This window comes from Larus michahellis, chromosome 1 (assembly GCF_964199755.1).
Source record: "Larus michahellis chromosome 1, bLarMic1.1, whole genome shotgun sequence".
NCBI classification, from domain to species: domain Eukaryota; kingdom Metazoa; phylum Chordata; class Aves; order Charadriiformes; family Laridae; genus Larus; species Larus michahellis.
The window spans coordinates 205,027,929-205,046,643 of record NC_133896.1 but is presented as its reverse complement, the minus strand read 5'-3'; the positions used below and the strand labels follow the sequence as shown (position 1 = coordinate 205,046,643).

Here is an 18,715-nt window from a genome sequence, read left to right as displayed (position 1 = left end):
CCTAGAACAGTCAAGGACAGAAGGAACTACAGACACGCTACTTAAAGCTCTCAGGAGCGAAAACCTAAGACTTCACATTCATTTTGTACTCTAAAACTGGCAGGGGAAAAACAAAAATCAGTTTTCAAATGTTTTGTTGATGTTTTCGTATCCTATAGTCATGCTTCTGTAGCAGTGAGGATGCAACCTGCTTTACAAGCTGTAGAAAGAAAACAGTAACTTCAAACAGTTTGGTTTTTTTTTTCTTTAGGCATAACACTGAAACATGAAAGAAACAGACTTTAAGAACTGCTTTTTTCCATGTATCAAAAAGATAAAGGTTGGACCAGATGATCCCTGAGGTCCCTTCCAACCTGGTATTCTATGAATGTATGATTCTATGAAGATTAGTGTTGTGGTTTTAATTTTTGTTTAAAAAAAGCTTTTCCACCACTGAAAATTAAATATTTGACACTTTTTGATGCATGGGATGGCTGTGGGAGAGGCTGTATTTAAAACTGCTTGAGACAACTGACGTCCGCATCAACCTGCTGTGAACAGAAGCCAAAAAGTAACAGGAGATAAGATCCTCAAGCACAACAGGTTTATATTGGAACCATAGCTAGAAAAAGAAGAATGGGCAAAAGAAGCATGATAAAACAGAATTTGCTTTTCATCTAAATTTAAAACATAGGCTCAACAGGCAAGCAAATGGCAAGGAGATGGCATATTTCCTCTATTTGATCTCATGGAGCTCTTGAGAAAAAGAAACTCTACAGGTGGGAAAAAGACTTGTAAGGACAAGTATGGCTTGACCATCACAGATATTAAGTCTGTGACTCTGAGGTGGGAGTCAGGCATGAGATAATGTCATACAGACCTTCATTTGCCAATGGCATTAGACAGAGATCTCATGGATAGAGATTTTGGGTATATGTACTGACAATTCTTACAAGTCTCACTTAAGAAAGTAAATCCTTTTATGAATGATATCTTTCTATTTCAACATCCTCATCTCCCTTTACAAAAATGCAATTATGTGATTATCTTCAGAGACGCATAACAACTAGGCTGTATATCATTTGAAATACCATTAAAAAACTAAATAGCAGGAAAGTAATACTCATGTGGAGCAGGCAGCTCAGCATTCAGCTGTGCAAAAACCAGAAAATATACTGGTGTGTCTTTCTCCTTCCATCCCCATTCGTGAGAGTGGTGCCCACTTCCTCTATCCTCAACAGCCATGAGGCTGGAATTTTCTTTTTGGCATAGTCTGGGAAAGCAGTAAAAGCCCTGGGAAAATCCATGAAGGAAATAATAGTGCTGTAGTCTACATGCTTAGCGGTAACCACAGCTGACCACAGCCACAGCTGGATGGGGAATTACACTGCTGGCTGGTCCAAAACATCGTGGGAGCAGGAGCAAACACGCTGCCCAAGACTGAGGTGATGAAGACAGGGAGGGTTTAGCCTCCTCAGTTCACAGCAGTAAATTCACATCGGGTTAAAGGTGGCAATAAGGCTGACCACAGACTATAACCAAAGAGCTGTAAGGACTGGAGAGCCACCTTGCTGCCAGACACCAAACATGCACTGCACTGAACAAGATACAGACAATATGGAAAAATAATCTGATTGATAGAGAGATAGACAGACAGACAGCTCTAAAGATAAGAAGGTCTAAACAAAAAAAAGTCAGATGCATTTGGCTATATCATGGTAGCAGAAGCTCCTTAAGTTTGTAGCCTAACTTTTCTTTTTACTTGGCTGAGCAGCCAGCAATTCTAAGACAACTAACAAATGCCACAGATTAAAACAAATAACCAAATTGCTTTTTGGTAATTCAAACAAATGTTCGTTTGATTTCCGTTCAGACAAAAAGAGGCATCCAACTGAACCTAAGGATGAGCTACCCCTCAAACATCCATTTTCCCGCAACTTATGTTGGCATCAGATTTGACATTAGAACTTATGGAAGCAAAAACAACACCGTAATGAGAAGCAATTGTGCAATAGAGATCTTTAAAGAAAGGTTGTTTATACCCTATATACCCTATATTTCATTCTTTAAAAGCAATTACCTTGACTGCAGTGGATAACTTCTATCCCAGCAGCCACACCCAAGAAATCACAACAACCACTCAACAAAAACAGTTCAGAAAACGAAATTATTCAACAGAATTTAAGGGATAGGATCTCCCTTCTCCCATTCTAGGTAGGATATCATGTATAGACTTTCAGCAGTTTCCTCCCACTGCTCTTCTGAAAGATGACAGATTCATTTTTGTGGATATTTTTTCCACTTCTCAAATGAAGGCACAAAGAGAAAGTAATGTGTATGTGTCAGATTTGTGTACTATGTTATCAAACTAAAATTGACAAGAGATATGGTTGCTAGACTTCCTGATGGACGTAAAAATACCTTAACGAATCCACTTAGGAGAGATACGAGATTTTTTTGAAGATTGTCTCACTGAGCCCCCATATCATAATGCAGATACTCTCTGTAGTAGAGGTTTATAAAGTACATAAAGAAACCATCTGGAATATCTGTGATCACAACCAAATTTTTCAGACTGCTGCCAACACTTCAGCACTAACACTGATCTTGCAATGCTGTGAACAAGAATGCCTTCTACCTAAAGACATGGAAAACTCAGGAAGCCTAGGAGACAGCTTCTTAATTTAGGATCAAGAAACAATCACCATCTGGGGAAGACCATCACATTTTGTGCTAACAAAGAGCTGGAAATCACCTGTACAGAAACTACCATTTCAGATTTTAATGGAGAAGAAGAACTGGCATCTATGATGCCTCTTTTTATGAAAGCCAAACAAAAATACTTTCAAAACCTAAATGTGACATTGCATGGCACTGGAGGACTTTCAGTACCATGAATTAAGATTTGGACAACTAAAAATCTATTGCAACAGATTCCTTTTAAAGCCAAAAGAGAACAACCTCATCTGGAACAGTAACTGACAAAACCATCTATTTGGAGCACATGCTCCAGCACACTTAGCTAGTAAATAAATCATATGGCTCAATCTTAAAATATTAGTAAAGAGCCAGCTATTCATTCAAGAAGCTTGTTCTAACAAAATAATGTGATGCAGTGCATCTTTGACTCATAACAAAAAAGAAACACCATACACAGCATCTGACCCAATGCTTACTGAAGTCAGTAGGAATTTCAGCGCTTTCCCAAACTAAAATAAAGCAGTTGCATACACCAGGAAACACAATACATTATTCTAACATTACTAAGAAATTTTATCCTTAAACAAAACAAACGAAAAAAATACCAAAAAGGAAGAAGCTTTTAGAGTGAAACATACTAAACTCAGCTGCTCACTCTAACCCAGAGCGATCATTTTATGTTGCAAAAATCAATCTCCAGCAATGGCTAAAAAGTATGGGAAAAAGCATTAAAAAAGCACATAGAACTGATGCTTCAGCTACACACTTGCAGCTCTCGAGCATTTCACCGAGCAAATCCTGAGCCAAAAAGCCTATCTCAGGCTCCCTATTTAATATTTACCAATGAAACTGTACTTCACAAAGCCGCTGTATCTTTTTTCCTCCCACTCGCACTTAGGGCTTCCACAACATCAGATGCTCTACAATGCGAGTTCTACAATTTCCTTCTTCACTGAAAAAAAAAAAATAAAACCCCACCAAAAACCAAAAACCTCCTTTGTGTTAAACTCCGCTCTGTGACCACTTCAGATATGAGAAACAAAAATTGTTGTTTTCTATTAAACTTTTACGCTAATTGTGTGTTCTAGTCTACCAGCTGCCTTTTTGCCCTTGCCCCCAGAGTGACGAAATGTTGCTGATTTAGGTTTTCTTCAAATGGCTGCCAGTCTGTGCCTGTGACCACAGGGTACGCTCTATGAGCCTGGGTAGCATTCAAGCTATGGGTGCACTATAGTAGCCTTATATGTTTTAAATTGGTCCAAATTTCCTTTTTTTCACAATCCCCAAAATTCTGTTTGTCTTTTTAATCCCACCAGCACCCAGACGGTGTTTGCAGACTCACAATGACTCCCAAATCAAGCAGTACCAGCCTCTTGTGGTACATGCACAGTTACGGCTTCGCTCAGCTTCACGATTACCATCATTTTGCATTCATCAACCCTGACTTTCATCTGAATTTATTGCCTCGATAACTATGGTGGGATCTCTTCCTCCTTATTTGAGAGGTCTATAGCATAATCTCCTGTGTCTGAGCTAGACATCTTAATTCCTTTTATACCCATAATGTCTTTCAGATGGCATTCAAAATAGGACAGATGACTCACACCACTAAAATATGTACGTCTCTCCAGCAACCCTCCAAAGTGAATCTTAAGAATCGGTTCAGATGTAAATTTCACAATGTTAGAAAAATCCCATCTTTGTATTTTGAAATTCTACAATTTACAATGACCTTTATTTTTAACAGTCCTGAATAATTATGTAACAATAACAAATTGTCAGGTCGTAAAGTATCCCTTCCTTCAGATGGTTTATGTATGTCTTGAACAGAAGAGATTCCTGATGAATCCACTGGTAATTTCCTCTTATAACAAAAAATAACCATTTACTCCTGCCCTCTGTTTTCTTTTTAAAGATTGCCATTACACATATCATCTCCTGTTCCTCAGGGTGAATGAAGATGACACTCGGCAGTTCATAGTTCAGCACTTCTCACCTGACTTCTTTTAGACCACTTAAGTGAGGACCATTCGCTTTTAGTCACATGTTATTATTCATCTCAAATTCAAGTGGCTTTTTAAAATAATGAGTTTCTATACATTTGAGCCAAAATTCATTTTACTGACACTGTTAACTTGAGACAGTCTTCCACTTATTCCTTGTAAATAATAGCTCATACAAAAGAATTGCTCTGACCTCATTATAGAGGATATTAATACAAACAGTTCATTAGTTCTTCTGGCGTGCACTTATCCTTCCTAAATGCTCTAATTATACCTTGATCAGGTTTTTTCAACACCACATTCCTGCAGGCCTCTTGCTTCCAATGACTTTAACTCCTAGTTTTATGCTTTTAGCAAACTCAAAATAATTAAAGTAATTCCCTCAAGATAATTTTTCAATCTTTCTTATCAAAGCTTACTCCTAAGCCTGCTAGGCTCACGTTCTTTTCCATTCTCCTTACCTGGAGACAAGAAGTACTTTTTAAATAATAGTTGGGTTCTGGATTTGATTTTTCTTTTAACTATTTTTATTTATTTTACTTTTAAGTATTACACCAGTTTTGAAGCAAAGTTTTATGCGTTTGGGTTGGGGTTTTTTTGGAAGGGAAGGTAAAGAAGGAAATCAAACACTGGCAACAGGGCATGTTCATTTAACTGGACACCAAGGGCATCTTTTTTTTTTTTTTTTTTTTTTTTTTGAAGATGCCAGTGGGAGAGAACGAGAACTACCAGAAGCAGCTGAACAAGAAGATGCATAAACCACACTAGTTTCTAAAGTTCTGGTAATCTCTTCAGAAGAGCTTCCTGCCAGATGGCTTATTGCATCAGGTTAAATATTTTCTACCGGGCACTATCATGGCTTTTCTGGTTCTTCCAAGTATCACCTGAAGAAGCAGAATTTTAAAAATAAAAATAAACCCAACCAAAACCTACTCTGCAAGATCTTGTCTGCCTTCTAGATAAATGGAAAACCAAATTTCGTCTGTGATGATATTAATGCCACGCTAACAAGCTTTTTCAAAACCTGCTCAGTGGTACAAAAAATACTGGAGCAGTGACCTAGTAAAATCTGAGGCATGCTAGAGAAACTGCATGTTGTAGCTATTGGAAATCATCTCTGTCAAACACTTCCATATCAAGCACAGAAAGTATCCTTTATTATTCAGTTTGGATGACAGAAATTAATCATTCATTTTGCACTGCAGTATCTGTCTGTGAACTGGACGCTCTTTTAGTGGAATCACTTATGGAACCATAACGTATAAATCTGTGTGGCCTGCAAGTATAAATTATCCAGGACATCCTGATGGAATTTCAGGTAGTTCACTTCAAATCTCAGTGATTCTTGTAACTTCTAGACCGAAGACGTAATCTAAACACTAAGAAAATGCTGCTTTTATTCATCACTAATTTGGGGAAAACCTGCTTTGTACAGCACACTGTAAAAGCGTTCACCTCAAAAGCATGAAATTCTACAGGCAAAATAACATCACAATCACCTCTATGAAGAAACTGAACGCATCAAATTTCCTACGTGCATGCACGTTTCCATCACTTCAATAACATCTACCAGGATGATATTACAGCAGACTTTATTATTCAAGACAATCAGAATTCTCAACCAAAAGCAACATACCTAGACCACTGAGACCTCATGTCCTACCTAATATTTTTAATAATAAAATGCTTAATTAAAAAGCCATACGTATGACACCTTACCTTTGACGCCATACGCATGAACAGTGAGTTTTGATCCTCTGCTGTTCTCATCTTCTCATTTTTGACCAAATCCTTCAGGTTCATACTATCATCATCCTGAAAATACCTTACTCTTTCTTTATCTACATGAGTAGGGATCTGGAAACAAACATATTGAAAATAAGTATCAGCCTAGTGAGAAAGATCAACTATAAAATTCAGATTCTAATAATTTCAACAAATTTAAACAATCATGAATCAAGCTAAGACATCTGAAACAATTGGGCTTGCTGCTTCATTTGGCCTAAGGGAAATGACATCTTCCCCTTTCTTCAATTTCATCAGTACATGTAAATAAAAATATAGCCTCTTCCCACAATTGCTATATCCTGTATATCCTTAAGCTGTAAGAGCTACAACATTACCACTCAGGAAAGACACACAGTAATTCACTGAAACAGTTAATCAGCTCACAAAAACTGAATATTCCAAAAAGTAATCTCCATTATTTATGGAAGCTTTTGAATCATCAAGTTACAGACGCTACTGAAAACTTGCATAAATGTGGTACCTCTGCTGGGAAACGTTGCCATCTTAGACAGAGTGCACAAGAAAACAGTTTGTACTTTAGGGCAGGACTAAACTAAATCCTGAAGGAACATAGGAATGGACATTAACATAAAGCAAGATGGAATTTTCCAAAATGGAAACAAGAGGAGGATGACATCCAATTCCTCACCCTCTTGTGCCTTTCACTCCCCCACAGCAGTGTCACAAACTGATTTGTCCTGCTAATCAAGAACATACTTGCTAGAAATACGAAGTATTGTCATCTCTTATCCCAAGACGACCAAAATATTGGTTTATTTACTGTTGCAAGCAAAACAAAGATTAAAACACTGCTCCAGCCTCCAAGCTTCTCACTGCTCCCCAAAGTACTTTGTTACAAAGATTAGGTCATAATTTTTATTATCAGCAGTAGCAGTATTTTTGATCAGGAGAAAAGCAAAGGAAACTTAGCCACTGAGACCTGAGTATCTCAGTAAAATCTTTCTTATTTTGGAAATATTCACCTCTTCTAATCTTCATTATTTACATAACTTTATGTAATAAAAGCTACTTGACTAAGAGACTGTGATAATTTAAAAAACTCACTTTTCCTTGAATGTGCATTTAAACCAGCCCTAAAGTGATCCCTAGGGAAGCGCAGTCTGAAAATAAACTTAATATATGCTTAATAAATATGTACTCTAACACTTTAATTACAATCATCTTCCGAAAGGAACTTTTTAACTACCTGTTGACATTCTGATAAGACACTCATATTAATTATGGCATCATAAAGCTACAAAATCATTTCAGAATTACACTCCAATATGCACATTTTTAAAACTTACCATCTGTCGCTTTCTCCGTCCTCCTTTTGGCTCCTGTGGTTCAGTTGGTGCGGTCACAGGCCATGCCCTTCCACTTTGATCTGTTCTGACAAGGACCACTTGTTCATCTTCTTGACGGCTTGAAGCCTGTGTCAGGTTTTAAGATATGTTTTAAAACAGATGATACAGATAAAACCAAAAGAAACACCTAATCCACACTAAGTAAACGTTTAAAATCCTAAAGAGTAAATAACAAATTCTTTACATTTTGTATGTTCATTATAATTCAAAGCAGACAGTATTACTTTACACAAGGTATTCTTTTCCACATTCAAAAAGAATAAAATATTAAAAATACATTCAGCTAGTTAAGTGCAAAGCTAACAAATCCTTTCCAAAAAGAAGGAAGTTTGTATTCTTGGTCCTTTCTCATAACACTTCATCCTCAGAAGAAATACAATGCTTCTGAAGATTTAAAAAGGTGATATTGAATTAATATACAACACCACCAATATAACAGCATATTCCTGAAAACCATCTGAAAAGCTGCAGCATGTAACCACTTCTGTGCTTTTAGTGGATTGGGGGTGTTGGGGGTTTTTTTGTATTTTTTTTCCTTTAAAAACCTGGCTAACAAACTAGCCAAAATGTGAGCTATCACTTTTCAACACATTCCATTAGATCAGACTTTTGTTTCCTCCACTGCACCTACCACCAGTACAGATCACTTTTATCACAATGTAATACTGAAAATTTTTTAATCTTAATTCTAGGATACGCAGAATAGGCAACACACAGCTCAACACAAGTATCTCTCCCTATGGTGAAGAAGAAACAGATGAGTAGATGTATATTGATTCTTTAGGTCAAATTAAATTACAGACTGAGGCAGAAATGACGATGTTTAAATCATCTGTTTGTGTGTTGAAAAATATGGAAACAAAACCAAGCTTTTACCTGATATACACCAAATAAGTCATTTGCCTTTGGATGGCAAGCACATTCAGTCTCACATGAACTACACTTGTACTTAATTCCTGCTTCTACATACCAAAAAAAATTTGGGAATCATGAGGAAGGTATCTTCTAAACCTGACTAAAACAAGCTCTTTAAGTGCTGGAGATGCGAGGTGAGAGGAACACACAGGACAAGGCAACAAAGGAAGCTTTCATACATTTACCCTTGGTCCTCATGGTGGAATGGAGACACCAGGTCACCTGCTGGAAGAGCAACATAGTAGGACACAAGCAATCCAGACTTCAAATGCAAGTCGCATTGCAGTGGCACAAATGCTGAACAAACTGACTAGGAGTGTTGCTCTACTGAATTTTCTACTCATAAATCTAATAAACCAGCCTGATCAGGGACGTGGAAGACAGCAGCTGCCTTGGCTGCAGCAACCACAACACAGGGGAGCTTAAGATTCTAAGGCAAGTGAGGAAGGCAAGTAACAGAACAAAGAAATACCCCTGGATTATAGGAAAATGGACTTCAGCTTATTCAGGGATCTGCTTGGCTGGATCTCATGAGAGATGGTCATGAATGACAAAAGTGCTCAAGAGAGCCGGTTGATCTTCAAGGACAACCTCCACAGAGGATAAGAAGGGTCCGTTCAATCTGGTGTTTGCCTAAATGAGGAACTTCTAACGAAGCTCAAAATCAAAAAAGAATCTTACAGAAGGAGGAACCTGAGACACGTTACCCAGGAGGACCACAGAAGCACCTTCCAGGTATGCAGGGATAGAATTAGGAAAACTACAGCTGAAGCTGAAACTAGCAAGAGATGCAAAGAACAAAAAGAAGGGATTTTATGAGCATACTGGATATCTTTCTACAAACAAGGACAACACAGATCCACTGCTGAAAGAGAGGAAAGACCTAGTGACAAAGGACATGAAAGAGGTTAAGACAATATCTCGCCAGTCTTTACCAGCAAGGTCTGCTCTCGGGCTTCTCAGGCCCCAGTGCCTAGTAGTAGAGTTTGGAGGACAGAAGTACTATCTGCAAGGAAAGAAGGACCAACTTAAGGTCAACTTAACCAAACTGCAAACATGCTAGCATATGGATCTAGATGGGATGCACGTGTTATGCCGGACAAGAGGTCTCTCCCTATCACAGCTAAGGATTAGTGGTGACTGGTGGATGCCCCTGGAAACAGGTAAATATATACAGTAACCTTCAAAAAGATGAAGAAGAAACACCTGGGAAACAATAGGATGACCACCCTCACTTCAGTCCCCAAAAACTTACAGAATAATTCCTCATGGAAACCCCTTCCAAGCACATGAGCAAGGTGACTGGGAACAGCCAACACAGATTTGCAAATGGCAAATCACACCTGAGAAATGTGTCCTCTGCAGTGAGATGGCTGGTTCAGTACACAAGGAAAGTACCAGGGAGGCTGTTCACCTTGAAGTTTGCAAGGTTTTTAATGCAGTCTCATAATATTTTTGTTGCCAAATTGGAGGGATATGTAGACTGCAAGATGGGTGGGAAATTGGATTACCAGGCTGAAAGAGCAGCTGCCGATACTTCAAAGTCTGACTGGCACTACTCGTAGTTTAACTAGCACATTGTTACATGCCATTCTTCAGGGACTGATCTCTATCAACACAGCTTAACTTCAACACCCTGGACAACAGAACAGAAAGTGCTCTTGGAAACAAATTTGTGGAGACACCAAATAGGTAGGATGGGGACATGGCAGATAGACTTGAGGGTAGGGGTGCCATTCAGAGGGAACTTAATAACCTGAAAAAATAGGCTGACAGGAACCTCAAACAAATGCTAAATCTTGCACCTGGGGACAAACTCATGCATTGGCAAAGGTTGAAGACAGACTAGAGGGCATCTTGAGAAAAAAGACTTGGGATCCTTGGCTGACAGTACGTCAAAAAATGAGTTTGTGAGCCAGCTAATCACATCCTGAGCTGCGTTTTCCATCTCATAGATTGTACAAAGTAATGAGAATTCTAGAGAACAAAATGCTACCCTTAATCGTGCACATGCAATTTGTTACACCAATTTAGAAGAACCACAAAAAAGTCATTTTCGAAAGATCCCTTAAACTAGTAAGATTACAGAGGGAAATGGGCAACTGAAACAAGCTTAAAGCGTTCATTCTCCCAAAACTGCTTGAGCTCTGGACAAAATATAGCAGAAAAACATTCAGAAATATCTCTTTTTTTTTTTTATGATATAAGTATGTAGCCTTGAAACATGGCTGAAATAATCAGTTTTGTCAAATACTAAAAAATGTATATAGAAAGCTATAATTTCCCCCATCTGTAAAACTAAACAGAAACAAGTATCTTGTAAATGTATTTTCAGATTAACATCTTTTGTACTATCAATTAGAAGTTTTTCAGCAATTTTCTACACTGTATTTTAATATTTAACATTGTTACAGATACGAAACAGTCTTTAAGCAGACTTCCTGTGTTCTTTATATAGAACATAATACAACTGCGTATTTACAATGGATGTAGAACTTTGCAAGTCTCCACATTGCCTTTGCTTTCCTTGTAATCAACAGATACCAGTAAGAAATCTTTTATTCTTAGCAAAAAACAGTTTACTTACTGTTATTATTGTGGTCAACAAGTTCTAACCTGTTCTCTTTAATGACACAAACAGCGCTAAATGCACATCTTACCAGCTATTTGACAATTACTATTACCTGACAAAGCATGGAGACCTTTTTATGGCCTATGAGCCAAAAAAAAGATGATTATGTTTTTTTTTTCTTTAATATGCTTAATATAACTGCGGTAAGAGTTCAAAACTTACAAACAAGAACTACCTGATCTAGAAATAGTGCAATCAGTCAACTGAATTCTTGGTCTGACATACCTTTTACGTAAACTGAATAAAGACCAATAGGAAACTAAAGACGAATGGCGTCATTTTCTTTTCATTATCTCTATCAGTATTCCGAACACATTTTTTTTTTTTTTGCAATACTGGAGTTCACAAAGCATCACGTCCCAGGACCTAAACCAATAGAAGAGAGGACCTAGAACTAGTCCTCTGATTTTTTTGAGTTTTTTAAACTTTCATTTCAAACTTGAAAGGCATATCACTCCTGAAGACGTATCACAAGATCCATGTCACTCCTGAAGAGGTATCACAAGATCCATGTCACAACTTACATAGGGATGCTATCAAAAAAAAGTGCACATCCATTCTGCATGATGCTCCTAACCTATTTCAGCTGAAGGAGAGAAAAGAAAAAAAACACCAACAAAACCCCCTACTCGCTATGACTGACAGTTCTTCTGAGATTATTTTACAAAAAGGAAAAAACAGAACAGCTGTGAACACATTAAATGCTGGGTATCAGAAACAAAGAAGTTGACAGAGTGGTCCTTACCATTAGACACAGAAGGTTAATATGAAAACTACTGGTAATGTTGACTTTTCCTTAACAGAAGCCAAGAAGCAAGCTGTCAGTTGCCTGGCTTCAGTTCAATCTGTCAGCCAGCGACAGGTGAATGGGTCGTAAAATCATTATCACTCATATGAACACAGAGGAGACTCCTCAGTTTCTTGTACAATAGGAACATTTTGCCAGATAGTGTAAATCCTTATCATATGGGGAAATCTTCAGAACTGTAAGACCACAAGCAAACGCTTGCCTCAAGGAATTCCCTACAAGTGAAGTCATCTTAGTTTGGACAGAAAAGTGTAATCCTCGAACTCCTTGGCTACCCTTCAGCACTTAGGAACTTATGGGCACCTAAGTTTTTATCAGTAGAGTTCTATAGTCATATCAAGTTATGCCTCTGAACATGCACAAAACTGCTCCCATTTTGCCAGAGACGGGTGGTTTAATATCTATTCTATATCCAAACACAACTAGAATGCATAGACCAAGCAGCCTTATCCCTAAGTTTTACCCCTGGTTGGCTTAGTTCACATCCAGTGTTCATTAACGCTCTTGAGTTCATTATAACGAGCTGTGGTCACAGATTTCATTCAGAAAAATAAACCCTTTTATAAAAATGTTCTGGAGGAAAATCATTCACTCAGGTGGGAGATTTAACTTCAATGCAGCTCTGGAAAATTACAAATCTATCTCCCACAACTTCTCTACCCACCAAGCAGAGAGAGGAGGCAGCGGCAGCCTGGAATACCTTTACAGCAGGAGTGAAGAACAGACATGGAGGACTCATTAAGCCAGACAGAATTTACCAGCACATATGAAAACGGAACATTATCATATAGCTCAGTGATGAAGGCATCCCCATGGATTCCAGTCCTTCAGGCAAAACACCAGGGAGACGAATGAATATATCCATTTCCCAAGTGACTGCTTAAATAATTCATTATACTTCAGCTATTACAAACTCCATTTCTAGGTATTTACAGTTTCAGCTTAGACTATTGTTGCCAGCTCCCTAAAAGTAAAGGACAGGAGTGCTAAATATTGTTCCATATCACTCCATTTATGCGCCCAGCCCTCAGTCCTCCCATACCTTCGTCTGTTCCCACCAACTACCTTCTCGTTTGGAATGGAAGTTACTACCTTTTCAGCTGACGGACGTCCATTCAGATGATGGACATCCTGTCAAGAGTCAGGTCAGCTCAGCACCCTCCAAATCAGGGACAATTAACACATTCCCACTTCATGGGAGTGTTCTCAGACTTAAATAAAGATATGTGGGTGTGCATATGTGTATACACACACACACATATATATAAAAATAAAAAGGCAGAGATTCTCCACCAGAAAGAATAAGTATTTAACTTTCTGAAAATATTAATAACAATAAAAAAATAATTAAAAACCCTGAAAGCCTCTTGATTACACTACAAAGATGGTTTAGGTAAGTCAGTTGATTAAATTAGAGCAAATAATGGGGATATCACTAAATCTGGTGATATTAGGACAGCCTTTGTCAAATCTTATAAACAACTTTATTCATCTCAATTTGAAGCTATTTTCCACCAAACAACCGATGTCTGCTTTACATCTGCCACCCTTGCTTAATGAAAGCTTGTCCCAGAAACTCCAAATAAAGTCTGAAGATTCTGTAGATATTGAAGTATGCTAACTTCAATGGCTTTATTATATTTTTCCAAGAGAAGTCACACAAAGATAGAAGTTATGGATCAAAAAGCTGCCAAGGTAAGAAAAACTTTTCTCTTCTGTATCAGCAAAGGCAAATCTCATTTCGCAAAGCAAACCAAGATGTCCAACAATGGTCTGGCTCCAATAACAATAATCATATTTTCAGAGAATATACATACAATACTACTTATTTCCAGCATCAGTCAGATACCTGCCTCAGCTGTTACTTTTTCACAAGATAAGGCGTCTTCCCTCTATTGGGAGAAAAGGTGATTTATTGCTACAGGAGAAAAAGGCTGTGTGCCTCCAGCCCACGCTCGCCATGTGCCAAAGGTCAAATCTGGCTGGAGAAAGAGACAGCCAGCGAGGGGGGACCGTGTTTTCATGTGATCACTGTGCTGTTCCAGACAGGTGTGAGACCTAGTTATCACTACAGCATTAAAAGCACTATTAATTTGAAAACATAACGACAACAAAAATCATCAGCATTAGATGAGCAAAGACAAAGAACAACAGGGTGGAGGAAAGACCACAACATGAGGGAAAAGCAGCAAGATGTACACCACACTTAAATGGGATATAAATGCAAATGAAGTATTCTGGATATAATAACAAACAGGTAACTGGTGCAAGTTCCTAGGGCATGAGTTGTTTCTTTCTGAGTGTAAAAAAAACACAAACAAAACATGCAGACATTTGTAAATACTGTAATGCTTAAACAACCCATAACTTGGCAAAGCTCAGTACTGTGACAGAAAGTAGAAACAATTTTAACAGTTAAACGAGCTGGGGAAGGGAAAAGACAAAGTAAAAGCAAAGTTTTAAAAACAAGAAAGAGGAGAGAAAATAGGTTTCCTAAAGAGTACTTCACTTGACAACAAGAAATTCACCCATCTGCAACATCTGGTTGAAATAAGCACATTACAGGAGCAACGCTGCTGGGCTCTGCAACTGCACAGAATAGTAAAAATCAGATTCTCACGTCAACTTACAAGTACCTAATTCCATTTAAAACATCCATCCCCAGATTTAAGTGTCTAGACTAAAATGTTTAAAATAGACATTTCAAAAAGGATGCCATTGTTGAGCAGCCTATTATTTTCCCAAAATGAATAGAATTCACAAGGTGTTCTACACGTCAGAAAAAACAAGACTTTATGTGCCTTTGAAGACAGGCTCAAAATGTTAGATCCTAACAACAGCTGCATTTTTTTTTTCTCATTTCTACATGCCGACACATTGACATACAGGCAGTAGAAGAGCATCTTCTGGATCTGAACTACGGAATGAGTTGGGGTAGGGGCAGAAACTTAGTAAAGCAGAGCTGCCTCTGTGCCCACTCGAATGCTTCTCCTTTCTCTCCTTTCTCTTAATGCATCTGGTAATTTTTCACTTAGTTTCCATCCTCAGGAGGGTCAACTGTTTCACTTCAAATATTACACTCCCCGTAGGCTGCTACCAAACTTAAAACATCTGGCTGAAGATCAAGCAAAAAATACAACACAGCAATCAAACACCTAAACCCCCTTTTTTTTTTTTTCCAAAAGGCCTTTTATAGACTAAAAGAATAAAAATGATCAAGTCTGACCATAAATTAGGATTAACTTCTGACATGGAAATACGATTTTGGACATGCTTCTGGAATGTTTTTAAGTATCGTGTTTGATACAAATACCAGTGGTCTGTTTCCATGTCTAATGATCACCTACATAAATAGGCGTATGTTTCCTTCCCACCTTTGTACTGTTTAAAACAACAGAGTTTACTCTAGTTCTGCCTCAAAAATGACTTTCTCAGCTTCCCGATAAATGGCATTCCATGAGGTCCTTCAGAGTTGCCTATTTATTCTAGCAATAACCAATTCACAATTGAACATACCTCTGGAACATTTCGTTATTTTAGCACGATACAAAACTCAGTAGCTGCCACCAAACACTAAGCTGCTATTAAGCTGCTGGTTTAGAAGTAGGGCTCTCTAGGTACGATCCTTTCTCCCAGTGATCTTGGAGATGCAGAATGGTTCACAAACCAAGTAAAGTTACATTTTGTGGAAATAAACAAGCGTTACACTGGAACATATACAGGAGATGTATGCCAGTATAAGCTGACTTGCGTGGGAATACTTCCCTTTTTCCACATGCAAGACTTCAGATGGCCTCACACCCTATTTGGGATATCACACTTCAACAAAGATGCAAACTTAACAGGACAGAAACTGGAAAAAAGGAGAATGACTAGAGAATAAAAAATTATTTAAAAAAAAAAAAAGTTGGAAGAGAAGGAAGAGAAAATTAGGGAACACATGCTGGTAGGCTGCAAAACCTCAAAAGGTTTTGTCAGACTATGTGATGAACAAGAGGAAAACCAAAAGGTATAAATTACAGAAGAAATACAAGTTACGTATTAAAAAAGATTTTTCTAACATTAAGGACTGTAGAGCAACAGTACTGTTGCCTAGGAAGAATATGGAATCATCACCATCATTTTTTTTTTTTTTTTTTTAAAAGCAAGAAGGACTAGAAAACTAATAAGAACCATAGATTCATCGTGTACAATGAAACTACAGAGGAAGACAGTACGGCATTAGAAATTTGTAATGAGAGATTTCAGCAGGCTCCCATTTACACAACATGAAATGATGCAGAGAATAAACATTTAGATATAAAACATACTGAATCCTTTGAGTCAGAAGCTTACAGCTGTCAAGTTTGGGGTTTTTTGTGATTTTTTTTTTTCCTAATTTCAAAGAGTCCAGAGTCCTGACAGAAGGCATATGAGACTGTCTATAACGTATTTAACATTCTAGAGAAAAGGAAAAGGCAAAATATTAATAGTAATATTTACCTTTAGAAGACTAAGTACAAAAAAGCTGTGGTCCATCAAAGAGAAATTAAAAGGGGCAGATAAGAGGATAAAATAATTATGGACAGCATGAAGACTAATGTGAACTCATGTTAGAGACTAAAACTAAATGCATACTATGAACCAAGATGGATCCAATGGATCAAATATGCCAGACATGATTATTCATAAGATTAAAGAAATTATCAGAGGTAAAGACATCTTTCAGAAGTCAAAATCCTGTCTAAATAGAACCGAATCAAAAACACAACGTAAATATACAAAGTTAATTGCATTAACACAAAAAGGCAAGGTAAAAGTTGATTTTGAGGAGGATCTTACAAGAAATACAAAAGCTATTTATAAACACATCAGAAACAGAAAGCTTTCTGTCAGGAAAAAAAAATTATTATAGCAGTATCAGAAGATGACATTTGAAGAATAAATTAGTTATTTGCATTCTAAATATAAGATTTTCCTATTCCACAAGTGTTTTTTTTCTTTAAAAAAAAAACCAACAAAATAAAACAGAATAAACTTTAGGAATCATCCACAAATTGAAATGACAGTAAAAGGAGCTTTCAAGCAAGTTGCCATGAAGAGATGATTTTCACAAGAGGTCCCCAAAAGAATTCCAATACATAAGCATCCTTCAGCATGCATTACAGCACTCAAATAGGCCTCAGTGCAAAAAACAACGGTGACTGGTAAGTACAACATAAACCTTTAAGATGTGACAAAGGCTGATTCTGGGAATAACGGGGTGATGCATCTAATATTTGTAATAGAAAAACTCACACAAATATAACAAAGAACAGAATTCCCCTGCACTTGAAGAAACGTGGCGTACTGGGAAAGTGCCTTTGCGGGGAAAGCCATGACTCACAGAAGCATTACAATTTTCTGAAGGATTTAAAGGAGGGTGGATACAGATCTACTTAAAACTCTCATTTTATCTGTTTATATTTTCTTCACACATTTATAGGCTTGCATTCCTACTACTGTATGACCTGGCACACAGTAAAACCCATGCGCCATTCAGCACAGCACAAGAATGGAGTAATTACTTTCCTTCTTATTAGCAAACCGTGAGATCATCCAGGAGACCTTACAAATGTGCCCAGGAACTGTTACCATCTTCTATAAAAGAGGTAATAATTATCTTCTTGTGCTTTATGTAGAGATTCACCTGAGTCCGGCTTTTTGCTTCTGTTTTAACTTCCTCTTAACATCTGGAGAGCGTATTATTTCTTCATGCAGTGGCATGGCATTAAATAGCTTTAAACCTCTCAAGTTTCTGAATTAATGACTTCTCTTACAAAATAAATATTATTAAATATTAAACATATTAAGCTATATTATATGCAGAAATTTTGGTGATAGTAATATAATAATTACCAATTACTAATTATACTCAGGTAAATATCACTATATATATATATAAGTACAATATAGGTTTAAAATATATATATTGAAGTACTTTAAATATGATACATATTATTAAATGTTAAAATTGAAACTGGAGAAGAGGTTCAGTCACCGTCCCTGAATCTTGTGATGACTACTCCACAAACAATGTAATTTACAGTCTGTAATGAACAAAGATAGTGTGTATTTACAGAATGAGAGGGGAATTGTTCGTTGCCATTAATTGATGAACGTGAATTTTTACTTCAGGCCAATTAAATATGCAAAGTACACAGTTATTCTCACCAAATGTACAAACCACTATACAGCGATTACTACCCAACTGAACAAAACAAAGCAGACAAGTCTGGTTTTGAAAGACAAATGCTTTAAATTAAATGCATAAATAAATAAAATGCAGTTCTAAAAAATATTTTTAAACTCCCCAGAGATGATGTCTGTTCCATAATCCAGCAGGAGGAAGTGGAAAAGCTCCACCACCAGGTGCACGGCTTAACTTGAGGAACGGACACTGGCGTAGCTGAACAAAGGCAGCAAGCAGGGAGTAACATCCTGAATAGGATCTACTCAATTGGAACTTGTTTTCAATGTTAATAGCTGAAGAGAATAAAATATA

At 37.3% G+C, this 18,715-nt stretch overlaps 1 protein-coding gene across 1 annotated transcript in view; it reads right to left on the bottom strand.

Moving 5' to 3' along the window:
- CWF19L2 (CWF19 like cell cycle control factor 2) overlaps positions 1 to 18,715 on the bottom strand; it is a 77,211-nt gene that overhangs the window by 19,325 nt on the left and 39,171 nt on the right. Inside the window, exons 11-12 of the mRNA XM_074570351.1 lie at positions 7,778 to 7,903; positions 6,402 to 6,539 (exon numbers count right to left, since the gene is read on the bottom strand). Coding sequence (XP_074426452.1) covers positions 6,402 to 6,539; positions 7,778 to 7,903 — 264 coding nt within the window. The remainder of the gene's footprint in view (positions 1 to 6,401; positions 6,540 to 7,777; positions 7,904 to 18,715) is intronic.